General features: G+C 42.2%; 1 protein-coding gene across 2 annotated transcripts; it reads left to right on the top strand.

Annotated features, from left to right (window-relative positions):
- The first annotated feature begins 710 nt into the window (after positions 1–710).
- On the top strand, positions 711–25,970 carry rhoca (ras homolog family member Ca). 2 transcript variants are annotated; one of them, XM_020482917.2, is made up of 5 exons: positions 711–943; positions 14,584–14,741; positions 16,813–16,933; positions 21,387–21,517; positions 22,584–25,970. In XM_020482917.2, the coding sequence occupies exons 2-5, from the start codon at positions 14,586–14,588 to the stop codon at positions 22,755–22,757; spliced, it is 582 nt and encodes a 193-aa protein (XP_020338506.1). In that variant the 5' UTR covers positions 711–943; positions 14,584–14,585; the 3' UTR covers positions 22,758–25,970. The 2 variants fall into 2 exon arrangements, with proteins under 2 accessions (XP_020338506.1, XP_031680658.1); XM_031824798.1 differs by lacking the exon at positions 711–943 and adding an exon at positions 7,195–7,290.
- The last annotated feature ends 1,467 nt before the right edge of the window (positions 25,971–27,437 follow it).

A 27,437-nucleotide genomic window follows, 5' to 3' on the forward strand; every position in this document is an offset into this window, starting at 1 on the left:
AGGAATAAACCCTGTTAATCTTTCAGAAATGTGTGCAATCCCTTACAATTATACAGAAATCTCTGCACTGGAAAGGGAAGGTTTAGAGGGAAAACAAAGGGTATATTTAGAGTGATTACAGAAATGAATGGTTGATACCATAATGTTTCATTTATGTTCATTTTGCTGAGTTGTTAATATTAATAATATAATATATATATATAATTATGTCTTACATGTCTAATACAGATGACAAAAAAAGTAATCTGAGAAGAGCTATTGTTTTTCATACTGGGCTCCTGAATGGCACTGCATCGGTCTAAGGCTCTGGTCTAAGGCACTGCATCTCAGTGCAAGAGGTGACACTACAGACCCTGGTTCAAATCCAGGCTGAATCACATCTGGCTGTGTTTGGAAGTCCCAGAGGGTGGCACACAATTGGCCCGGTGTTGGCCGGGGTAGGCTGTCGTTGTAATTAAGAATTTGTTCTTAACTGACTTGCCTAGTTAAATATGAACTATAGGGGGGAAACTACCCTAAAATTTAACAAATACTGTAACACAGACTACTTATAGAACATATATATTTTATAGGGAAATAATAGTTCTGAGGATGCTGGTTAATAACGGATTCGGTGACCATTTCATCCACACCCTACTTGTGTACTTCCTTGGCCCCCTCCCTTTATTCTACAATCCTTGTAGAACGAATGATGTCATTATTTTTGACCGTGGAAAGGGGGGGGGACCTCACTGATTCCAACTGCTGCACCTCGTCCCTAACCAATAGAGATTAAGCGCCACCACTGCCTTTCCTGATCGGTGGGAGGATCCTATGTTTGTCTGTCCTGTTTCTTAGCACCCTCTATGTAGGCTAATTTACCGAATACTGCAGCAAGGGTGTCACGATCCAGAGAGAAGGAAGGCAAATCGGGAGTAAAATCGAAACAGCGGCCAGAAGAGAGGTAATTTCTTTCGTTGAAATATCATGTTCAATTGTTATAGTTAGCGGGGTGGACTAGGATTGTCCGTTTGGAAATAATTGATTAGGCCACTTTGCTTCGGCCCGGGAAAGTAGGTGGTGGCTTGTGGCGATAGTTAGTCATTCGACAAGTTAGCCTATGTTTCTTATTCTTATAGATTTAGGTTGAATCTATTCCTGGGTATTCCAGAACTACTCATTATTGTACCACGGCCCTTTTAACGTTTCACTGATTTCGACGTAATTGTTGATACACTGTTGCTTCTTATGCTGCGTTTGTAACCAAGTGGGAGGTGGGAAGTTACCAGTTGTGAAATCAAATACTAGTTGGATGCATTCACTGGTATTTATCATTGAGAAATGCTGATTGGCCAACAAGCTGCTAAAACATAAACCAAAAAATACATCTATCGTGTTTTGTAAACAAATTAGTGTTCAATTAACATTTGTTTTTTTTTTGCGTTGCATTTAACTGCCTTAGAGGCTGTTATCTAGGTCATATCCTCAGTAATTGAATTCAAGAGGTCAACGTGCGGGAGAAGTGGGAGTTCAATATGAGTTTGCCACTAGTAATTACGAGTTGGAGGGACGTTCAGTGTTTTTTTCCCCTGGCATATGTGGTAAATTCATACTTCTCACTTGGTTACGAATGCAGCATATGCCTAGGCTACTGACGGAACTCAAAAGCAGCAACCTCGCTAATCAGTCTTTGAGAACAAGTCCTATTTTTTTTCTTCATATTACACTGATGTTAATTTGAAAGGTTTCAATAAAAACCTTTTTTTTTTGAAAAGCGGTTCACTTAAAACACGCAGGCCTTGTCGAGTTTATTTGTTGTAGGAATTGAAATATATCTCTGGGCGGTGAGTTGTCATTTCTGAACGAAAGGGCGTTTGAGTTTATCTCAGAAATTATTAGAGGCATTTCCACAGCCTTATAGAATTAGCAGAAAAGTATTACACCACCCAATGTTCTGTTTAATTGCGTGCTATTGTTTGTTCTGAAATCCGTAGTTTTTGATGACTTAATTTTGTGACGTCGGCCCTCCAATCTGCCCACACTAGTTGCTGCTCAACTCAATCGTAAACCGTGGAGTTGAGTTGGCTAATGCCACGTTCACAGGCTAGTCGGAATTTGGAGATTAGTTGATTAGTTGAATGTGGCAGGTGTATAACTACAACCAGTTAGCAAGTCGGACATTTCTGAGTTTCCTAGTTCCGACAAGCACGTCAACGCGGCATTAGTCATGGCTATGGGCTAACGCCCTGTACAAATCGTGACGTAGGTACACCATTTATTTAACTAGGCAAGTCAGTTAAGAACACATTTATATTTACAATGAAGAGCTATACCGACCAAATCAGGCCGACACTGGGCCTATTGTGCACAGACTCCCAATCACAGTCGGTTGTGATACAGCCTGGATTCGAACCAGGGTGTCTGTAGTGATGCCTCTAGCATCAAGATGCAGTACCTTAGACCGCTGCACCACTCGGGGGCCATAAGTTATCTTTAGAGTCTTGGTGCTTTCAAGAAGTGGAAAGTGTGTGTGTGTTGGGGGGGGGGGGGGTGTTGTTGTCTGTAAATTCTAGCTCAAGAAAGAGGCCAGAGTTCCCAATTTTGGAATTCAGAGTTTGATGACCATACAAAATTAATTTTCCCAGTTGGAGATAGTCCCCCCCCCCAGAGCTCCCAGTTGCCACGCTACTGAACAGAAGTGTATTGTTTGTAACACATGATGGAGGAGAGCCTCTCTCTCGTCAGAGATCATATTTATGTTGGGAGATTGGAAAATATGACCTCTTCATTCAAGACAGGATAAATATATTATTTCAGGTGATAAAACATGTTTTGTTTAGTTAATTTCTCTAAATTTATAGCAAGTGAAGCTACCTTTCACTGCAAAGCTAGGCTAGGTTGAAGACACTACCACTGTAGCTAGCGTCCTCCACCTAATAATTATCAAACAAGGTCATTACGGGAGTCAGTCATATAATATAATTGGCTTAGCAGCCAATATGTATTATTTAACATTGCCATTAAAATAGTACTTACTCACTTATCGGAATGGGTAATTGTTCACAAGTTGCTAGCTATCCCATAAAGCCACTGCCGAAAACCACATATTTTCATTTTCTGTGGTTGGTAACTTCCCGGTCTTCGACGGACTCTGGCTGGACTGAAGACGACTCAAATAATAAAAAAAAGAATAATAATCTAGGCATGTAGAGTCCGTCTCGCAACGGAGCCTTCAACCGCAAGGGGGCGTTGCGATACAACTCCGTTGTGGACGTCCCCATTGAAATGCTTGACATTCGGTGCAATTTTAAGAATGCTTATGAATAATTTGAACCAGGTTTAAGGCTGGGGCTGTTCTGTGATTTGGAAAGGAATGTAGGCTGTATGCCTATGCCCTCTTGCTGAAGAGTAGCGCTGTAATAGAAGGCTTGCAGAGCTGACCTGTTGGTCCTGTTTGGGTTGTTGAGTGAAAGTGACATAACTGCAGTAGCAGAGATCTGGCATGGCTGGCTGTTTTTAACTATGCGTGTGGGACTGTGTTGCGTCTAGATTATGGAGGGTGTTGCCGGTTTATAATTAAGGCATATTTTGGCGTATGTTAGCTGCCTGTCAAACTGCAAAAGGGATACTGAAACTGAAGTTGATGGGTAAGTTCGTAATAATTCTGAGTGGTTAAGTGTTAAAGTTTGGGATAGGGAGAAAAAAAAGTGGGCCTAGCGCTGGGATTGAACCCGCTGCTCTAGCTCATCGCAAGCCTACTAGATGATAAAAGTTGCTTGTTGCCCCTAGTGGAAGGTAGGATATTGCCATGGAAATAAAATGATATCCCATGCCATAATTTCAACATTTTAAAATATGTCTAAATATGCCTTAATCAAGTTTAGCCTGGGTCTCCTATTTTGAGATATCAGCCTGCTGCATTTCCACATGTGGGATGGCCAATGGCATACCTTTCAGGCTCGCCATGTCCTGGACATCTACCAACCAGCACACTTTCTATTAGAGGTCGACCGTTTAATCGTAATGGCCGATTTCAAGTTTTCATAACAATCGGTAATCTGCATTTTTGGACACCGATCACGGCCGATTACATTGCACTCCACGAGGAAACTGCGTGGCAGGCAAGGTAAGGTACTAGCTAGCATTAAATGTATCTTGTTTTTTATAATCTTAACATGACTAGTTAACTACACATGGTTGATGATGTTGCTAGTTTATCTAGCTTGTCCTGCGTTGCATATAGTCGATGTGGTGCCTGTTAATTTATCATTGAATCATAGCCTACTTCGCCAAACGCTTATTTAACAAGTGCGTTTGTGAAAAAAGCACTGTTGCAGCAATGTGTACCTAAACATCAACGCCTTTCTTAAAATAAATACACAAGTATATATTTTTTAAACCTACATATTTAGATAATAATGCCTGCTAACATGAATTTCTTTTAACTAGGGAAATTGTGTCACTTCTCTTGCATTCTGTGCAACAGAGTCAGGGTATATGCAGCAGTTTGAGCCGCCTGGCTCATTGTGAACTGTGTGAAGACCCACTTCGCCAAACGGGGGATGACTGAAAAAAGCACAATCATTGCACGAATGTACCTAACCATAAACATCAATGCCTTTCTTAAAATCAATACACAGGGGTATACTTTTTTTAAACCTGCATATTTAGTTAAAAGAAATCCATGTTAGCAGGCAATATTAAACTAGGGAAATTGTCACTTCTCTTGCGTTAATTGCACACAGAGTCAGGGTATATGCAACAGTTTGGGCCGCCTGGCTCGTTGCGAACTAATTTGCCAGAATTTTACATAACATTGAAGGTTGTGCAATGTAACAGGAATATTTAGACTTATGGATGCCACCCGTTAGATAAAATACGGAACGGTTCCGTATTTCACTGAAACAATAAACATTTTGTTTTCGAAATGGTAGTTTCCGGATTTGACCATATTAATGACATATGGCTCGTATTTCTGTGTTATATTATAATTAAGTCTATGATTTTACATTTGATAGAGCAGTCTGACTGAGCGGTGGTAGGCAGCAGCAGGCTCGTAAGCATTCATTCAAACAGCACTTTTGTGCGTTTGCCAGCAGCTCTTCCCTGTGCTTCAAGAATTGCGCTGTTTATAACTTCAAGCCGATCAACTCCCGAGATTAGGCTGGTGTAACCGATGTGAAATGGCTAGCTAGTTAGCGGGGTGCACGCTAATAGCGTTTCAATCGGTGACATAACTCGCTCTGAGACCTTGAAGTAGTTGTTCCCCTTGCTCTGCAAGGGCCGTGGCTTTTTGGGAGCGATGGGTAACGATGCTTCGAGGGTGGCTGTTGTCGATGCGTTCCTGTTTCGAGCCCAGGTAGGGGCGAGGAGAGGTACGGAAGCTATACTGTTACACTGGCAATACTAAAGTGCCTATAAGAACATCCAATAGTCAAATGTAAATTAAATACAAATGGTGTAGAGCGAAATAGTCCTATAATAACTACAACCTAAAACATCTTACCTGGGAATATTGAAGACTCATGATAAAGACACCACCAGCTTTCATATGTTCTCATGTTCTGAGCAAGGAACTTAAACATGAGCTTTTTTTTACATGGAGCATATTGCACTTTTACTTTCTTCTCCAACTTTTTTTTTGCATTATTTAAACCAAATTGAACATGTTTCATTATTTATTTGAGGCTAAATTGATTTTTATTGATATATTAAGTTAAAATAAGTGTTCATTCAGTATTGTTGAGTTTGTCATTATTATAAATACATATATATTTTTTTAATCGTCCGATTAATCAGTATCGGGTTTTTTTGGCACTCCAATTATCGGTATCGGCATTGAAAAATCCTAATTGGTCGACCTCTACTTTCTATCTTGTCAGTCTCACTGTCCCTGAGCCTTATGCTAAAGCATTTAATGGTAAATCAGTGTCCGTCTTCGGTGGTACTATTTCCACCAACTTCATGTCTTTGGATTTATAACAAAATGGCCATATACCAACCAATCCACTTTTTCTCATTTGAACAGGGCACAGAATGTATTGCTCTTAAAAGGATCAAATCTGTCTGTCATTGCTCTTCTAAACATTGATTCTTGAATGGAAAGGAAATGACAAGGATAGGAATTTGCTTTTACAAAAGTTTGTAATTCTAGAAGTGGGTGTTCGATTCCTACATCAACGGTTCCCCGCAAGCGAAATAAGATTACACTGTATTGAGATGGAGGTGAAAGAACCAGTATGTGTATAAAATGTCCGCCCCAAAAGTATGGGTGACATTGTGAAAGACCCATTCACCGACTGAGAATTAAATAATGTATAATTTCCAGTCCACATATTATGCTAATTTCACACACGGTGCCAGAATTACTCTCTAACCACGAGGACTACCATTACACTGAGAAATAACTTAGGTGAAACTAAATAGCCTTGTCTATGGCAGCCCTGGGAACTATATGGCCAGACAGAGGTACTTTAACAATGCTTGATTGAAAATGGAAAACAATGTGTGTTGTGAGCCTAGGGCCTAAATCCTAAAATCATTAGGCCTAAAGCTTTTTTGCAAATACATTTCAAGTTACAGTAGCGCTTAGGCCCATAGCAGTCTCTGGTTACTTGTAAGTCGCTCTGGATAAGAGCGTCTGCTAAATGAGTCAAATGTAACACGGTGATTATCCTCTTGAGAGAGGGCAAAGTCTATTGCCATACAAACACTAGTGATAGATGTGACTGGTCCTAGTTACACTGATAACCAGTGGTGTTAGCATGTGTAATGTGACGTGATGGGTAGTTATGGTGGAGCCAACCTGAGTCATTGTGTTCTCTCACAGTTAGGCCAATTTGAGAACAAGTTCTCATTTACAATTGCGACCTGGCCAAGATGAAGCAAAGCAGTGCGACAAAAAAACACATGGGATAAACAAACGTACAGTCGATAACACAATAGAAAGTCTATATACAGTGTGTGCAAATGAAGTAAGGCAATTAATAGGCCGTAGTGGCGAAGTAATGACACTGGCGTGATAGATGTGCAGATGAGGATGTGCAAGTAGAAATACTGGTGTGCAAAAGAACAGAAAAAAACAAATATGGGGATGAGGTAGGTAGTTGGTTATATGGGCTATGTACAGCTGCAGCGATCGGTAAGATGCTTGAAGTTAGTGAGGGAGATAAGTCTCCAACTTTTTTTTTCTTTTTTTTTCTTTTTTCGTTCCAGTCATTTGCAGCAGAGAACTGTAAGGAAAGGCAGCCAAAGGAGGTGTTTGCTCTGGGGATGACCAGTGAGATATACCTGCTGGAGCGCGTGCTACAGGTGGGTGTTGCTATGGTGACCAGTGAGCTAAGGCCAAGCTTTACCTAGCAAAGACTTATAGATGACCCTGAGCCAGTGGGTTTGGCGACGAATATGTAGCGAGGACCAGCCAACGAGAGCATACAGGTCACAATGGTGGGTAGTATATGGGGCTTTGGTGACAAAATGGATGGCACTGTGATAGACTGCTGAGTAGAGTGTTGGAGGCTATTTTGTAAATTACATCGCCGAAGTAAAAATCGTCAGGATAGTCAGTTTTACGAGGGTATGTTGGGCAGCATGAGCGAAGGAGGCTTTGTTGCTAAATAGGAAGCCAATTATAGGTTTAATTTTGGATTGGAGATGCTTAATATGAGTCTGGAAGGAGAGTTTACAGTCTTGCTGGCAGTGGATGGATTGTGTACATTTTGGTACAAACCCTTTAAAATGTCAATACTGACTGATGTAGTCAAACATGTTAATCTTTCCAGTAACATTTTCATTTCTATGACTTCCAGACAGGATACAAAACAAGTTTCTCTAGGACTGTGAGGGTTTTATTTGTGTTTAAGACTAATAAAGTTCCTTAATTTGCTGGTGAGAGTTCCTAATCAGGAAATGACCTTTTGATCATGTCAGCTGACTTAAAATGTTGCACTTGTAGGCTACAATAAGAAACTTCTTACACTGTAGCTTGTTGAGAGATCTGAAACAATGCTGTTTGGATTATGGCCTGTGTTTTCACTTATACCACTCCTAAAGTCTCTGTTTGGTCATCACATTACAAAAAAGTGGATATATTTTCCTGTAAGAAGCTTTCCCCGGGTGCGTGTGACCCCGTACTGCCGGTCTCCTGATGTGTTGTGTGGTTTATTGTTCCGACAATAGACTGAGAATCTGCCCCACCCGACCGTGCCTGGGTCACTTTTCTCAGTACTCACTACTCGCACTGCTCTGGTTGCAAAACTTCTACTGGCTGACTGGTTTCGGCCTCTGGAAACTTTCGAAAAGTGAAATGTTAACTCTCTAAGTGGGAGGGTTGTTCTACTAGTATTGGATTCACTCCCGCACACAGTTGCGTCATTCTCCTCGTGTAATATATACTGTATGTGTCACCCTGAACAGGTCTATAGGCCTTGATATCCTGGTGGATGTTGGTTTATGCATGGTTTAGTTTCACCTGAACTTAAATATGACCCTGTTTCCTTCTCTGGTCATGCATGATGTGTATTTTTTATTTGACCTTTTATTTAACTAGGCAAGATCAGTTAAGAACAAATTCTTATTTTCAATGACGGCCTAGGAACAGTATTACCAAATATTAGGTTAGATGTAGGCAGTAGCCGGGGTAAAATCACTGGGGAAGCCAGACCAGGGGAGGGAAAAGCCATATTACAACCTAGGTGTTGTGATAATTGCGTTGTTTACTCTATAACCTGTTAGTTCATATGCCTTGCCACCGTGATACATAGGCCTAAGGCCAAGACAATAGTAAGACAGTGGCAGAATACATTCAACCACACCTTCTTGTTTCAGCACAAAACCAGAGAGCGACCTCTGTTCGGTGAAGTTCACAAAGCATATTGCATGTAACAAACAGTTACGTGACCTACAGCATTGATTGATAACCATTGATTTAGAACGACAGAGTTACCGCAAGTAGCAAAGAACAGGAGCTGCCTCCACTATTCCAACACCATTTCAACATCATCAAATCACCTATGCTTAGTCTAATACTGTGACAACTAAAATATACCAAAAACGATTTAGTCCAATCAACGTAAGCTAAATATGTGTCTGTCCATGCTTCTGGTGTGTTTGTGTGTGCGTGCACATTTATGCAACTAGAAAAACATGTTGACTCACCCTACTAGAGAAACACCAATGCCATCCTCTTTCATGTTGCCGAAACGGTCTATGACTGTCATACCATACACACTTTTATTTTTTGTTATCCTACGCTGCCTGGCTAATAAGCTTGTTTGCTAGCCCAGCTTCCTTTTTTGGTGGGCAACATTAGCTAGGTAACATTAGCCTTCTACATATTTAACTTCCATTCTCTCAAGCCAGGGGCCCAATGTATAAATATATGGTTTGATCAGAATCCACCTTATAATCATTGGCCAGTACAAATAATTGAGTAAAAGTCCAAATCTCTTTCTCCATCCATTTAGGAAAGGGACCATTTTAGCTAGCTATCCACCGGACGACAACAACAACCAGATGCAACAATTCAAGTTGTTTCTGTCAATTACTTATTGCGGTTGATGGAATGTGATTGGTGCGAAGCCAAATCCAAACTGGTTTCCTTTTACAAATATTTTTTTGGGGTGCACCAGGACCATCCATAGTTGAGCTCACTCAATTTATCTCAGTGCTGATTGGCAATTATTTAATACTTTTATTTATCAAGGTAGGCCAAATGTTTGCTAGCTTCCCTTGCATTCAATGCTACAGGCGGCAACAATATCATACTCTTTTTGACCAGACATTATCAGATAGCCAGATGGCTATATCAGATGGCCTACACATACAGAAGGGTGCTGTTTCACTTATTAGGATGCTTTTTCTGGTGAGATACATTCAGCCTCTTGCAAATTGAAGGAAGAAAAAAAAGATGTGTATTTTTTTTCTTTTTTCTAGAGGCTGAATGTATCTCACCAGAAAAAGTGTGAGTGAAACAGTCAAAAGTTTGGACACCTACTCTTTCAAGGGTTTTCCTTTTATTTGTACTATTTTCAACATTGTAGAATAATAGTGAAGATGTCAAAACTGAAGTAACCCATATGGAATCATGTAGTAACCAAAAAAGTTAAATAAATCAAAATATATTTTATATTTGAGATTCTTCAAAGTAGCCACCCTTTGCCTTGACAGCTTTCCACACTCTTGGATTCTCTCAACCAGCGTGATGAGGTAGTCACCTGGAATGCATTTAAATTTACAGGTGTGCCTTACGTTATTTTTGTGGCATTTCTTTCCTCATTGCGTTTGAGCCAATCAGTTGTGACAAGGTAGGGGTGGTATACAGAAAACCCTATTTGGTAAAAAAAAACAAGTCCATATTATGGCAAGAACTACTCAAATAAGCAAAGAAAAACGACAGTCCACCATTACTTTAAGACATGAAGGTCAGTCAGTTCTGAAAATTAAGGACTTTGAAAGTTGCTTCAAGTGCAGTCGCAAAAGGCGTCAAGTGCTATGACGAAACTGGCTCTCATGAGACTGCCACAGGAATGGAAGACCCAGAGTTACCTCTGCTGCAGAGGATACATTCATTAGTTACCAGCCTCGGAAAATGCAACCCAAATAAATGCTTCAGAGTTCAAGTAACAGACACATCTCAACATCAACTGTTCAGGGGAGACTGCGTGAATCAGGCTTTCATGGTCTAATTGCTGTAAAGAAACCACTAAAGAACACCAATAATAAGAGACTTGTTAATGGTGTCATAATGCTGAGCTAACAAATACTCAGCATATGTGGGAACTCATTCAAACCTGTTGGAAAAGCATATTTTGATGCAACTTTTTTGGGGGTTACTACATGATTCCATATGTGTTGTCTCATACTTGTAATGTCTTCACTGTTCTACAATGTAGAAAATAGTCTTTAAAAAATAAAGAAAAACCCTTGAATGAGTAGGTGTGTCCAAACTTGACTGGTACTGTATCTTTTAGTCTCTGTTTCATTGTCTTTTTGGGGCGGGGGAAACCTGGCATCCATGAATACGTATGTATACAAAACATTAAGAACACCTCCCTAATATTCAGTTTTGTACACTGTGTAGATGCATAAATTCAAGCAGTCCTTCAATGCTGAATGTTATATACCTGGAAAAGTAGCTTGTTTTGTACCTCAACAGCCTCTTTCTTGTTTTGAGAAAGTGTCTTTTACCAACATTGACATTTTAACTGAGAATAACAAACAGCTCCCGGTGTTATGGCCTCCTCCGTCAATATGGTATTAACGAAGGTCTATATATCCCTCCATATTTACATGTACACCTGGATATGTCTCAATGGTATGTTAGTTGAATTAAAACATGGCTGCCGTCCCAGCGAATAGAAATATATTTATGTGTCATTGTTTTAAATATATATATATATATATATATATTTTTTTTTTTTCAAGGTTACACATTAGGGCTGGGAATTGCCAGGGGCCTCACGATATGATATCACAATATTTAGGTGCTGATACGATATGCATTTAAATTCTCACATTTCAATATGTATCTCACGTTTCTATAAGTATTGCGAATCGGTACTGCGACCTTTGATGTGCCAAACATATTTCTCAGTGTTTATTTTTTATATATATATATATCAACAATTTTACTCGGATACAGTTCATATAAGGAAATCATTCAATTGAAATACATTCATTAGGCCCTAATCTACTGGGAAGCCAGGCCCAGCCAATCCGAATTAGTTTCTCCCCCCCCCCCCCACAAAACGGATTTATTGCAAACCAGAAATACTCCTCAGTTTCAACTGTCAGGGTGGCTAGTCTCAGATGATCCTGCAGGTGAAGAAGCTAGATGTGGAGGTCCTGGGCTGGCGTGGTTATACGTGGTCTGCGGTTGTGAGGCCGGTTGGCAATACGGCCAAATTCTCTAAAACAACGTTGGTGATGGCTTATGGTAGAAAAAAGAACATTACATTCTCTGGCAACACCTCTGTTGGACATTCCTCCTGTCATCATACCAATTGCACACTCCCTCAACTTGAGACATCTGTGACATTGTGTTGTGTGACAACTGCACATTTTTAGTGGCCTTTTATTGTCCCAGCACAAGGTGCTGTTTAACCAGTTTCTTGATATGACACCTCAGTCAGGTGGATGGACTATCTTGGAGAAGGAGAAATGCTCACTAACAGGGATGTAAACACATTTGTGCAGACCATTTGAGAGAAATTAGCTTTTTGTGCTTATGAAACACTTCTGGGGTCTTATTTCAGTTTATTTAACATGGTGCCAACATGTTGCGTTTTAGGTGTAGTCTATAGTTAGAAGTGACCCGTCATATGACTCATTCTCTGGATGTCTAGTGCATTGATTTCGGGGAGGAACTATAACTTCCTCAACTGAGAGAATATTTTGGCGTACTTCACTCCATTTTGCCTCAGGAGAGGAGGCTCAAGCTCATTTCTTATTTTTAGCAAATGAGTTTGTGGGTCATTACCCCAAGTGGGATGAGTAAGACCGGATTGATGGCTTATCCTTTTCACATTCTGCAGCTGGTTCTGCTATATTAAATTGGTGGCTGTCCCAATAACTTGTTGGGTAATTGTCTGAATTTGATGACTGAATAGAAAAGGGAGAGTACAGTGGCTCGTCTATCTTCTACTGTGTTACTGATCCAGTGCATTGTGTTTAACACTAATTGTCAGCAACATTATAAGCCTGCCATTTAAAAAGGTGTGTGTGTGTGTAATGGATGTTGTCTACATGGAAATATAAGAATTATAACCTTTTTTTCAATTCAAGATGTTCCTTAATGGTTGTTAGTGATTCTTAGACACTAATGGCCCATGTATGCAGTCACTGTCTTATCATTTAGTGGTGTGCAAAGAGAGGAGGGTTTTGTGTGTGTTTAGTCTTTGGCAGCACTCTCCTCGACTCCATGGAGGCCTGTACAAATAGGGCAGCAGCCAAGGGCCCCTCCCCACCACAGTAGCCCAGCACAGGAAGTGGATTGTTTTGTTTCACAGGGTGAGCTTCGGGAGCCTGGCTTGGTGCTCTTGTCTCCTCTCCCACTTGCTTGGCCTCAGTCTCAGGCCCATCCAGTGTTTTGGTCCTTCTCCTGTCCAGCCCGGTTTACTATCTGACTTGGGAGTTAATCTGTGGTTCACAGAGCTGTCAGTGTGAGGTGGGAAACCTCCGTACCTTAATACAAGTCAGTCATTAGATAGATTATATATTGTGCTTTCTAAACCCCCCCCCCCCCCCCCCCCCCCCCATTATCTAGACAGATTTCTTGCTTGTCTGAATCTTATCTCTACTCAGCGGCATCTGGTGTCGTGTGGAGGAGAATATAATTGTTTTGCTAGAAGGCATGATGAATAGAATATGTATGTATGTATGTCCAATACTTTCTCTGCTTTCGGTAAAGGGGCTTTGTCAGCCAAGCCGTCGGGGTAGAAGCAGAGGAGGAGGCAGCCAAATGACTATGCATAGCTGCTCTGCTTTCCTCTCAGGCGCCTCGTTTATCAAGGACGTTTATCCCACACAGCACTGGGATCTGGTCAGCGGCAGGGCATCGCTCTCTTTGTCAGAGTTATTCTGAAACTGACTGGTGTTTCACACAATCAGCATTTTAAGTACCTTACTGTGATTTTTTTTATTTTATATACATGTTTTTTTTTACCATTTTTTTATTTAAAAACAAATACAAAACAGCATCTTAGCAAAGAGCATTTCTCAAGCAAGAATTTTGCTAGGACTGTCTGGGAGTGGTATGAGTGGGGAGGGGAAAACTGAACACTAGCTGTTATTGGCAGAGAGGTTTGGAACTCTTTTCTTATTGGTCTATTAACTATGCCTAATTTACTGGGTCACCAGGCAGGCTAAAACTCCATCCCAACAAAACATGCAGATTTCAGCCAGTGTTTTCAAACAGCTTTTTGGAACTAAAAGGGCATTCTCATAAGTTTCACGGTATTAGTCCAACCTCATAGTGTGAAAATATATATAAAACACAGGAAAATCACATTTATAAATAAAAAATACCACACATTTCAAAAGTTACTCTATACCCTACTGATGAAATGTAGGTAACCAGGGCAATTTAAGAGGGACAGGGACAGAGAAGAAACAATATTGTTTGTAATAGTTTAAGGAAACAGCTGGAGTAGCACTTATAGTTTCCCGGATGCCTTTCCGCGTGCTGCCTGTCTTTCCACGTGCTGCCTGCCTTTCCACTGACTGACCATAGTAGGAAACAAGAAGGGTGGAGTCAGTGAATGGGCTGATGGAACACAACATTCCTCCCTGTCCCAGCTTTCCTCATCCCTCTCTCTCGCCCCCCCCCCACCTGGAGATCAAACAGCCTCCTTTTAGAAATGGGATTTCATGGTGTCAGTTGTCCGAAAGCTTGTAATAAATGAAAAAAAAAAACTTTGTTTCAGGGGTAGAACTAAGCCTAGCTACATCTTGCTTCCTTATCACACTTCCCTGACAGGTTTCCCGGCTCGATTCTCTCGCTGAGTATATTGACTTTTTACAACCGAACAGGTTATTAGGGTTGTCGACGTTTTGTGAAAAACCAGTGACGTGACTGTAAAGTGTTGCCTGCTTTTTTTTTCACAGTAATGGCAGCCATTAGGAAGAAGCTGGTGATCGTGGGGGATGGAGCCTGTGGAAAGACTTGTCTTCTCATCGTCTTCAGTAAAGACCAGTTCCCCGAGGTCTACGTGCCCACAGTGTTCGAGAACTACATCGCTGACATCGAGGTTGATGGCAAACAGGTGTGTAGACTACCATCCAGGAAATACATTTTCAAAACAAAGAGAAATGATCCATACTTAAATGTAAAGTCTTCATACACATGAACCATACAGCCAACCCACACAGTAAACCTATATCATAAGGCTTTGGTTAATAAACGGTCTTGTTATGGAGTGTAGTGGGAGTGACGCGGGGCTCTTAGTTATGGGGCGTAGCCTAGCTGTGTTCTGGAGGCCAGGGCCCCTCCACAGCAGATGGGATGTTATGTCAATGGTCTTTGTTCTCCTGTGCTGACCAGCACAGGATCACAGCCTGGCAAAACAGGAAATGACTGTACTCCTGGGCTTCCTGCACCGACTGGGAACATGGATGTCCACTGGCAATTCCCCACCCCCTGAAGACTGCCCCTCAGCCCGATAAACGCCTCTCATTTCCTGCTCTGGGGGAGCAACAGGCAGGTGGGGGAGGGGTTGATGTACTGTTATCTTCTGTACAGGAAATACACAAAGTCAGGGATCCAAGTGTGCTTGTTGTGGATCGTGCCACCTCCCAGCCCCCCATTCAGCTTAGCTCTCCCAGGGGGCTGCGCCCCCAGAATTACCCCCACTTTAATTTGGTGTGGATAAGATCGGTGTTCTCAGTATATAGTCGCCACAGTCCACATTTAAATCTTATTTTCCTTCAGGGAGAATGGTAATCTCCTTCTCTCACCTTCAGTGGGCGGGGCCGGGCCCAGTTCTAAATATAGCCTTCTTTTTTTTTTTTTCAAAACCTTGTGCTGTGCAGTCAGTCAGTGTGTCCAGAGGGGATATGGCTCCTAACCCCATTGCTCATGCCAGGAGTATGTAGCCTCCCTCTCCCACCCGCCCTACAAACCTCTGCTATAGCTGCTATTTTGGGATGGTTGAATAATGTGTGTGTACTGTAGTCATACAAAGTTATGTTACTAACCTTTTGACTAGATGTATGAAGGACAGGCTCCTCCTCTCAAAGACATTGGACTTTTTCTTTCCAAATAGTGCATAAATCATGTGTAGAGTAAAAGAGCAAGTTGTGGCAGAATATTATGATTCAGTTGTAGAATCCAGCAGACTGTAATGTAGTTGCTCTGGTCTACTCCCCAGAGGAACAGAATGTATCTGGTTAGATTCTCCTTAATCACCTGATTACCCTAATGGAATTAATCAGTGGTGTGATGGGATAAAGCCACCATGCCTCCTCTCTGCATCCCTGTGAAAACCTGCCCGTGGAATGAGACAAACGGCCAGTCGTTAGCTGCTGCACTGCTTTCTCTCTCTCCCCAAGACCAGAGCTATGACGAAGCCACTTCTAATAGTGTTGTTCGTCATCATGGTTGTCACTGCTAGTTTCACGGCCGCCAAAAGACGTTAACCTGCTACGACTTCACACCTCGAGTGTGTCAAATATGCAAATCGTACTCCACATTCCTCCCGCATCACTTGATTTCTCAGAGATACAGTATTTCTGCATCCCAAATGACACACTATTCCCACTACTTTTGGCCAGGACCCAGTGTGAACTATACAGGGAACAGGATGCCATTTGGGAAGCAGCTTTTTCTGGAACAGTGAAACTGAAACACTGCTCTGAATCATATTAGTCATTATTAGCGGTTTCTAAGGCATGACTGTTTCCAGTTTTGCTTTGTTTTGATGGTGTTTTACATTTCCCTATGAGAACATGGTGAAAATAAAATTACAGCTACGGTATCTTGTAATGATTTCCACAGTAAAAGATGTGCCAGCACTTTGCTCCACTGCTTTTGGCCCGACACTGCCCAGCCCAGTCATGGCGCTCCTGACTTTGGTAAATAAAAACGGTATCACCATTATTTAGTGACCATGGATGGTTAAGTGCGTATTTATTTTGCTTTGTTTCTTTTTGCTCATCTGCACATGCATCTCTCCCAGAATCTATTACTCAACATCATATCAAAAATAGGACTCTCGGGTTCTGAGAAAGATTTGCTTCAGAAAGATTTAGCCTTTTTTTTTTTTTAAGAGCAGCCATTTTGACTGTATCTGCGAAGTCCTGACCCTTCCTCTTCTCTTCTTATGTGGCGTGTTTTAGGTGGAGCTGGCGCTGTGGGATACAGCCGGCCAGGAGGACTACGACAGGTTGAGGCCTCTCTCCTACCCCGACACAGATGTCATCCTCATGTGCTTCTCTATCGACAGCCCTGACAGTTTAGGTAAATTACCAGAAGAAAAGCTTATTTCTAGTCCGTGGACACTCAGTTGCTGATTTCTCTGATGTTTTGATTTCCAACAGCACTTGTCTAACAGCTGGCTAAGTCATTTTAATGTCAACTGTAAGTGCCGGTGACTGTGTATCAGTTTTATATAGTGGATTTGGAAAGTATTCAGACCCCTTCACTTTTTCCACATTTTGTTACGTTATAGCCTTATTCTAAAATGGATTAAATAGTTTTTTCCCCCCCTAATCAATCTTCAATCACAATGCCCCATAATGACAAAGCAAAAACTGGGAGAATATTTTGTTAAACATTTGAATAAGTATTCAGACCCTTTACTCAGTACTTTGTTGAAGAACCTTTGGCAGTGATAACAGCCTCAAGTCTTTGTGGGTATGATGCTACAAGCTTGGCACACCTTTTTATTTGGGGAGTTTCTCCTATTCTTCTCTGCAGATTCTCTCAAGATCTGTCAGAGCGTCGCTGCACAGTTGTTTTCAGGTCTCTAGAGATGTTCGATCGGAGTCCGGCCTCTGGATGGGCGACTCAAGGACATTCAGAGACTTGTCCCGAAGCCACTCCTGTGTTGTCTTGGCTGTGTGCTTAGGGTCGCTATCCTGTGGAGGTTGAACCTTCACCCCAGTCTGAGTTCCTGAGCGCTCTGGAGCAGGTTTCCACCAAGGATCTCTCTGTACTTCGCTCTGTTCATCTTTCCATCAATCTTGACTAGTCTCCCAGTCCCTGCCACTGAAAAACATCCATACAGCATGATGCTGCCACCACCATGCTTCACCACAGGGATGGTATTGTCTAGGTGATGCACGGTGCCTGGTTTCCTCCAGATTGACGCATGGCATTCAGGCCAAAGAGTTCAATCTTGGTTTAATCTAATCGGATAATCGTGTTTCTCATGGTCAGAGTCCTTTGGGTGACTTTTGGCAAACTTCAAACAGGCTGTCATGCCTTTTACTGAGGAGTGGCTTCTGTCAGGCCACTCTACCATAAAGGCCTGATTGGTGGAGTGCTGCAGAGATGGTTGTCCTTCTGTAAGGTTATCCCATCTCCACAGAGGAGCTCTGTCAGTGACCATTAGGTTCTTGGTCACCTCCCTGACCAATGCCCTTCTCACCCGTTTGCTCAGTTCGGCCGGGCGGCCAGCTCTAGGACGAGTCTTGGTGGTTCCAGACTACTTCCATTTAAGAATGATGGAGGCCACTGTGTTCTTGAGGACCTTAAATGTTGCAGACATTTTTGGTACCCTTCCCCAGATCTGTGCCTCGACACAATCCTGTCTCTGAACTCTACGGACAATTCCTTTGACCTCGTGGCTTGGTTTTTGCTCTGACATGCATTATCAACTGTGGGACCTTTATATAGACAGGTGTGTGTGTTTCCAAATCCTGTCCAATCAATTAAATTTACCACAGGTGGACACAGGATAGTCAATGGAAACAGGATGCTCAATTTCACATCTCATAGCAAAAGGGTCTGAGTACTTATGTAAATAAGGTATTTCTGTTTTTTAAATTTGTAATAAATGTAAAAACATTTCTAAACCTGTTTTTGCTTTGTCAGTATTGGGCTATTGTGTGTAGATTTGAGGGAAACAATTAATTTATTCAATTTTAGAATAAGGCTGTAACAACAAAATGAGGAAAAAGTGAAAGGGTCTGAATACTTTCCAAATGCACTGTATAGGGTGTCAGGTGGGATAAATGATATGCATGGACCTAATCTGAACTCTGTGTATGAACATGTCTGCTGAGCTCTTTCTCCAGTCAGTGTCCCATAAGCAGTGGCGATTTTAGCAAGCACATCTTAGTGGGACAATGAAATGTAAAATGTATGCAAGCCAGCAAAGCCACTACACAACACACAACTCTACATGAATCACACTGTAACGGTGACAAACAGTGCCCACAAACTTAGGTTTGCTGTCCCAACATCATACCACCGCTACACCTGGCTATCAGCAGAGCCTTGTCTGGCAGCGAAACAGTTAATTCCGCCTCATTTAATGCCTCTTTTTAAAAATGCATATGAGCAGACAATGAAAGCTCTTATAATATTCAATGATTACATTTCTCTAAAACAGGCTACAAGCTACATGTGCACCACCAAATCAGAACAGTTGGTGAAATTAAGAGGGGAAAAGGGGCCAAATGATTAGTGTGAGGCACATGGGCTACTAACCGCTTACTACACAACATACTTAGTATTACTTTCTTAGCTACAGCATACATATCTCCCTGGCAAATGACATCATTTAAGCAGCAGCATACAATACATTTTTGGACTCAGCTTGTGCTGTGCTCATTTCCTTCCAAACCACTCATTGTTGAATTTGCTATTTCCATCTTGCTGTGTAATGGCCGATGAGCACCGATACGTTATCTATAATATCTCTTCATTATTTATCTTCATATGAAAAGGATTTGCCAGTCGATTTGTTGACTTGATTCATGATGACTGCTAGCTAGGATTTTGAAAGTATGATGTTGACATGATCAGTCCAATCAAAGCTACTGTACATGTGTAATTTGTCATTTTATCTGTGGCCAATGCCCTTGAGCCTTCTTGGATGGGCACTTCTAATGTAACTATGTCAGCACACAAAGGGCTAGAATTTGAGGTCTCCCCTTGGACGCCGCCATGAAATCGTGTCCCCTTGAGTGACAGAAAACTGAGTCAATCACGGCGCAACGCTCCGTATTTTCTGCTAGCTTGCCCTACCACCACAGAAAGCACCGAGTTAGGCTGAAACACCTGCATTTTGGAGCTGGCTTACTCAAGAAAACAAAAAAAGAGACCATGTTTGTATGCGGCTTTATTAACTCAATGATATAAACTCGGCAAAAAAAGTACAGTCCTCTCACTGTTAACTGCATTTATTTTCAGCAAATTTAACATGTGTAAATATTTGTATGAACATAACAAGATTCAACAACTGAGACACAAACTGAACAAGTTTCACTGACATGTGACTAACAGAAATGGAGTAATGTGTTCCTGAACGAAGGGAGGGTCAAAAGTAACTGCATTAAGTACTGCAGTGCATCTCCTCCTCATGGACTGCACCAGATTAGCCTGTTCTTGCTGTGAGATGTTACCGCCTTCTTCCAAGGCACCTGCAAGTTCCCGGACATCTCTGGGGGGGAATGGCCCTCACCCTCCTATCCAACAGGTCCCAGACGTGCTCAATGGGATTGAGATCCAGGCTCTTCCCTGGCCATGGCAGAACACTGACATTCCTGTCTTACAGGAAATCACACACAGAACAAGCAGTATGGTTGGTGGCATTGTCATGCTGGAGGGTCATGTCGGGATGAGCCTGCAGAAAGGGTACCACATGAGGGAGGAGGATGTCTTCTCTGTAACGCACAGCGTTATTGCCTACTATGACAACAAGCTCAGTCCAATGATGCTGTGACACACCGGCCCAGACCATGACGGACCCTCCAAGTCAATCCCGCTCCAGAGTACAGGCCTCGGTGTAACGCTCATTCTTTGACGATAAACGCGAATCCGACCATCACCCCTGGTGAGACACAACCGCGACTCATCAGAGAAGAGCACTTTTTGCCAGTCCTGTCTGGGCCAGCGACGGTGGGTTTGTGCCCATAGGTGACGTTGTTGCCGGTGATGTCTGGTGAGGACCTGCTTTACAACCGGTCTGCAAGCCCTCAGTCCAGCCTCTCAGCCTATTGCAGACAGTCTGAGCACTGATGGAGGGATTGTGCGTTCCTGGTGTAACTCAGGCAGTTGTTGTTGCCATCCTGTACCTGTCCCGCAGGTGTTGATGTACGGATATACCAATCCTGTGCCGTTGTTACGTGTTCTGCCACTGCGAGGACGATCAGCTGTCCGTTCTGTCTCCCTGTACATCTGTCTTAGGCGTCTCACAGTACGGACATTGCAATTTATTGCCCTGGCCACATCTGCAGTCCTCATGCCTCCTTGCAGCATGTCTAAGGCACGTTCTCGCAAATGAGCAGGGACCCTGGGCATCTTTCTTTTGGTTTTTTTCCAGAGTCCGTAGAAAATCCTCTTTAGTGTCCTAAGTTGTTATAATTGTGACCTTAATTGCCTACCGTCTGTAAGCTGTTAGTGTCTTAACTACCGTTCCACAGGTGCATGTTCATTAATTGTTTATGGTTTATTGAACAAGCATGGGAAACGGCGTTTAAACCCTTTACAATGAAGATCTGTGAAGTTATTTGGATTTTTATGAATTATCTTTGAAAGAGTTTATATATTTACATTGTTTGCAAACTGATGTGTTAAAAATGTTAATGCCAAATTTACATGCAAAACAGGCAAGCCCCCAAATGTCAAACATTTTTTGCAAAAAAGAAAGTCTCTGCCCCACCTGCCCTGAATGACGGGTCGCCACTGCCCGTAAGTATCTCTGAAATATCTACTTGCTTCTTATTCCTTCTTCCTCTGGTAGAAAACATCCCGGAGAAGTGGACCCCTGAGGTGAAGCACTTCTGCCCCAACGTTCCAATCATCCTGGTGGGTAACAAGAAGGACCTGAGGAACGACGAACACACACGGAGGGAGCTGGCCAAGATGAAGCAGGTACCGTACCATAGTTCCATACTGAATGTACTGCACAAAACCCTCAAACAGACCCCTAACCCATAGGTAGGAGGCACTGCTATAAATCTGAAAGGGTTGGATAAAGTAGTCTGTCTAATCGTATATCTAGCCAACACTTTTTTAGATGTGGCTGGTGTCCTCAACTAGGCCTCTGGAAGGGATAACATTTTAAGACAACAATTTGTCAAAGGATATTAGTGTTCCCTTTTTAAGTTGAGTCATTGTTTCAGGATATGTGAGGCTAGATAACCAGCCAAACTAAGATGGTGGTTGAGTGACCAATGTCATCACTGATTAGACTGTGGAAAACTTTTCAGGAAAAGGCTGTTTTGACTCGAGTCACTGGCATCCCTTGCTTTCTTAGAAAAACACGTAGCTCGACAGGTCTGAAACGGCTGGGCCTGATTTTGCTCTGCCTGGCATGGGGGAGGAGCAAATGCTCCTAGAAGTTGCAAGTCACTGATTAGCTTGTTTGTTTAGTCTGAAGTGTCTTCCTCTTCTCAATGCGGGTTCTAATGGACGGCAGACAGTACGTTGCATGACGGCATGTTCTCTGTCTGTGTCTCTCTGTGTAGGCCTACTGTCTGTTGTACTAGTCTCCAGGTCCAGTTGGTGATGGGGGGGGGGGGGGGATTACAAAGCCCTCTGACTCTGTCAGCCGTTTCTTTCTCTCAGAGTGCAGGGAACTGTGTAACAAAGAGGGTGTGAGAGAGGATTACGATCCCCACAAGTCATCACTTTTAAGTGTTTTAGTGTGATGTTAAAAGTGACATTGGTGGCTATGTTGTACCCAGGCAGTGGAGTCATGCTATTTCCAAGGGTTGATGTGTTCTGTAGTCAAGCATAAATCTAGAGCAGGGGGGGGGGTGATACAACCTACACACAGTAGGCTACATGCACTAGGATAAATACATTTTACATTGTGTTTTTATAGTCTTGATGGTATAAGTGTCCCATGAATGTTGTTGGTAAATTCACACTGCTTGTGTGTGTACGTACATTCATGGTCACACCAGTTTTAACACCCTGTCTGTTTACCCTGTAGGAGCCAGTGAAGCCAGAGGAGGGCCGGGACATGGCTAACCGTATCAGTGCCTTTGGCTACCTGGAGTGTTCAGCCAAGACAAAGGATGGCGTGAGGGAGGTTTTTGAGATGGCCACCAGGGCGGCGCTGCAGGTGCGCAAGCGCAAGAAGAGGGGTGCCTGCCTGCTGTTGTGAGGAGGAGGAGGAAGACCTCAGTCGTCAACTGACAAAACAACAACATATATATATATATATACGCAGGACTGACCTTTTACCAAATGGCATCTTTGTACTGTATCTCATTTCACGCTAAAGAGGTTGGCGGCCGAAAGTGCTGAACGTAAAATAACAAGGATAAGGACTGGTCTGTAACACAGGTTAGAAATTAGTGTTTAAACTTCTCAGCTTTGTTTTTGTTTGTTATGCTTATTCCATGCAATGGGTACATTGTCATTCGTCTAGTTTTTCCACAGCCGTCTTTTTTTTTCCCCTGTCGCTTTTGAGAAGATAATAAATGCACATGTATTTGTATGCAAAAATATTTGGCTGTCCTTCCCTGGGCCTGTACAGTCGGTCAACAGAGCTTGTGTTGTCAACATGCACACTGTTGGAATCAGGACTCACCCTAACTCTTGTTCATTTGTAACCCGTCCTGTCCACTAGCATAGATTCTATGGTAAGAGGGTCTACTTTCCAGGAGAGAGGTTTTGCTCTTTAGAACCAGTGCCTTTTAAAAAAAAGTTATTTTTCAAGTCCTTGCATACCACTAAGTAATGCTCCTTCTGACCTGTTGGTCAACTCACTAGCAGGGGAGCGGAGGGCCTCCCCATGTTAATTATACACAGTAGGTATTGTAATGCAATCTGAACTTTGCTGCATGTAACCTAGGCTTTGAGGGCTGTCGACAACTAGCCGCAAGAAACGACTTCAAAGTTCATTTTACATAGGAGAAAGCATCAGCTAGTCCGTATTGACTGAAATCAGTCCCCCCCCCCCCACCCTGGGGGTAGTCAGAGCACCTCATGGCACTGTAACATGACCCTACAGATATGTGTGCAGAGAAGTCCATCCGCCCCCTCAAATAAGGTCTGGATTGAACAGCTGTTCCACAGTCGTTCTGAACACCTGTACAGAGATGCTTGAATATCCCACATAAACAGAAGCTAACATGACTTTAAAGTACCACCACACCAGGACGTGACGAGTTGAAACAGGTGTCGCATGATGATTAGGGGAGCGTGGTCTACAGTAGCTACAGTAGGTTTGTATAAGTTGACACAATCCTCTTTTTAGAATGCCAATGTATTTGTCACAAGGCTGGAGCTACTGGGGTATGGGGGGGGGACTGACTGACTGGTGGATCCTGCCTCGAGATCCTGTCAGGGTTGACTGGCCTGGAGATTTCCAGTCTGACTGCATTCTGAGGAGCCACATGACTGTTTTTCAGTGCCTTCTCTTTCCTGGTAACCTGTGCGACTTTAGCGTTCCCTTCCCCGAGAGCCGAGCAGAGACTGGACCGGTTGCTCAATGCCAACACGCCACACAGCCAGTCAACTTTGACACCTCTGTCATGTTGCACAAAGTTCAACACTCCCAGCACTCACTCACCCAGCCATAACAAATGTCAGGGGGAAATGATGCTTGACAAATTAAGAGTATTTTTTTCAAGGTACACTTTGCCACAGCGTTCTGCAAAACATACCTGGTTGAAACCCCAGTTAGAATTCGATCATCCATAGATGAGATCTTTTCAGCTTGGTGGTTGATTGTATTTCATTTGAGGAAGGAAACTCCCAGTGTGCTTTGCCTGATTTTTCAGGAACTGGTTTGTCAATTCTCAGTTTGTTCTGGCTTGGCGCTATTTGACAAAGTCCCCACACAATTCTCTCTCCCTACCTGTCGCACAGCTAAAATGACGTGCTCTGCACTGTGTTACGTTAACAGTAACGTTTGGAGGGTGTGCTACAGAGTTGGAAATTACTTTTGCATTCGGACATGATTTCTTGTCTTCTTGTCTTCTTTTTTTATTTTTTATATTGCACTGCTGAGAACAATAAAATGCATCGGGGTTGCTGAAGTCACTGGTCAACCTAGGCTGTGTTTTTCTTTTACTGTTTTGTCATTTGACTTGATTTACGTAATGGAACAACACTGGAGCTATAGCATGCCTGAGACTGGCGCTGGAATATACTGTATTCGGGCTCCTCTCGGTCTTTAGCTTTATAAACCACCTATTTCCATTACACTTTTTACTTGTGTCCACCATGGCTCCAACATTACACCACTCCAATATGCTTGATCTCTATTTTCTGTATTGCTTGGACTAGGTTAGACATTTCACTTGCATGGAAGTGGAAATGTCAATTTTAAGTTTACTCTTTTGTATCCTATGATGTTGACCATTTGTCTAGCGGGAGCCCGATGAGCCTTTCTCTACTGATTTTTCACAGCGTTCCTATTTCTCCTGGTTTGTGTCTGTCGTTCTTCTGCCTGTGTCCATAAACCGGTCTGTCCAACTAAACAGGGCTCAACTTTCCAAATGTCCATCAGCAACGTCACATGACAGGTTTAAAGGGTTGCATGCAACCTGGTGTGTGACGCTAGCGATAACAGGTATTCCACAATGCCAATGAAAAAATATTAGCTGGTTCGATTGACCGAGCCCTCTGCTGGCCAAGTCGTCCATGTTAAGAGCTTCTACTGTGGTAGGAAAATGACTATGTTCAAGCAGACAGAAACCGGGCGGTGTTATAAGCGGTGTCCCAGTATCACCCAATATTGTGACTGTTCAGGGGTGAAGCTCTGAGGAAATATGAGTTTGTCCCTTCAGGAGTATGTTTGACTACACAAAATGGAACTTATGACATTTGCCATTTTGTTACCATATTACCTTTTGGTATGGGTGTATGTTCTAACAGTGTTTCCATGTCGCCAACCCATGAAAAGGACGGCAACTTTTCAGACATTTACGCCAACCTAAATGCCAAGGAATTCTAGGACATCTAAATAAAGGCATTTGCAAGACTATATGTCCAGCATAATGTTACAACCAACCCCCACCCCCAAAGCAGAAGGCAAACTACATATCAAGATAAGCATGTAGACTGCTGTTTTGTGTACGCTGCTACTTAACTTAGATCACACTACTACAAAACCTAATCTTGTCTTCTATTATGTCGGTGTCTGCATGAGTGAAACTATGGTCTCTGCAACAGTTGCTCCACTATGGGAACAGCTTCTATCTGCTCAGTGTCTAACTCCTCTTTCTGGAAGTATCTAAAAAATAACAATCCAGATTTCTATAAGAAAGCTCATTGTAATAATGCTTAAACGAAAAGTGATGTAGTGGATGTTTGATTAAAGTGAACACGAACAATGTTAATAAACTATTTTTGAGACGAGATTATACACTGCCTCACTATTCCAGTTGTTCCATTTCACACACAGATGATGAAAGCTATGTGAGAATCCAAAATCATTTATTGCTTGTTTTCTAGTTTAGCAGCCACTGCTTCAGTTAGGGAGTTAGTAGTGAGACATGAACTTACAGTACGTGATTATAGATTCCTGAGCGACTGAAACATGAATGTTAGACCCGGTGACACTGATCCAATAGTCATCATACTACTGTATCTAAAATGTAGTAGTTCAATTGTTGGCATACTGAAAATACAGTGGCAGTATAAAAATACATTACCACAAGCAGAAAATATATGCATTTTGAATATTAAATACACTCCCATCATATGCTCTGAGGAGATACTGCCTTTAAAGTAGTAGGTATGTGTAGGTTTCCATTGGTCACTTGTCAGTGGGACATTTCCTATTACAAAACAGCGAACTAGTCAGGCTGAAGATTTCATCCAGTTTCTGCTGAGCAACGATTTCGATCATCCATCGAGACATACCTTTCCAAAATATAGCTGTTGCCAATTGATTGGAACGCTATACTTCATTTTGATATAAAGTTCACAAAAGGCAGCAAAAATATGTCTGGAATGTCTGTTTTGAGAGGTACAGTACCTCCAGTATAATTTTGTAGCTCCCAAGGGCTGTTGCGGTGACCATATTACCGCCACTGGCAGTGATGACTCATGACCGCAGTAAAATTTCATGTGACTGTTGAATCACAGTAATCTCCTTTAATGCACTCTGGACATGCATTGGTAGTACCCAACTCACTCACAACCATCAGGTCACCAATGGCCTGGTACTCAGGGCTCTATTGTCCTTCTAACCACTCTGACATCAATGCAAATGTGTTCAAAAATCACACCAAAACCGTATTGTGCTTTTAAAACTTACCCCACTGTGAATGATCAATTCGAAGAAAGAAGCAGGTTGAGACCGTGGAAAACATGGTCATTGAGGATGTTGTTTCAAAGCCTAACATACTGAAATGGGCCGCGCTTTCTAAGGTGATCATTAATTCAAAACCCCATATGCGTTTTTGAGCTTATGCATAGGCCTATGAGCCCAAGCCCGAAGAAAAAAAACTGAATTAAAATAATGCTTGTGCCGTTATACAATACATAGCCTACTGCATTTGACACATTTAAGATGTATTTGGTAGATAAAATTGGTCTAGCAGCCTATACTACAAAATTAAATGCCTTCTAGTAATCACCTTTGAGTGTGGACTGTATTATTATGCATACTGGATGGACTGGTTACCTTATGCTACACTCCAAACGTTCTATCCATGAGTCTGGGGGAAAACATTTAGGCATAGGCAATGCTGTTGGTTCATCGATTATGCAGGGAGGCTAAGCCTACAACTATAGTACATTTTTATTTGATTTTGAATAGCCTAGGGTGTTTTTTATATTTTCATAATGAATAGGCTGACATTACTTTTAGCTACAGAATATATCT

Source organism: Oncorhynchus kisutch, linkage group LG5, assembly GCF_002021735.2.
Source record: "Oncorhynchus kisutch isolate 150728-3 linkage group LG5, Okis_V2, whole genome shotgun sequence".
Taxonomy (NCBI): Eukaryota; Metazoa; Chordata; class Actinopteri; order Salmoniformes; family Salmonidae; genus Oncorhynchus; species Oncorhynchus kisutch.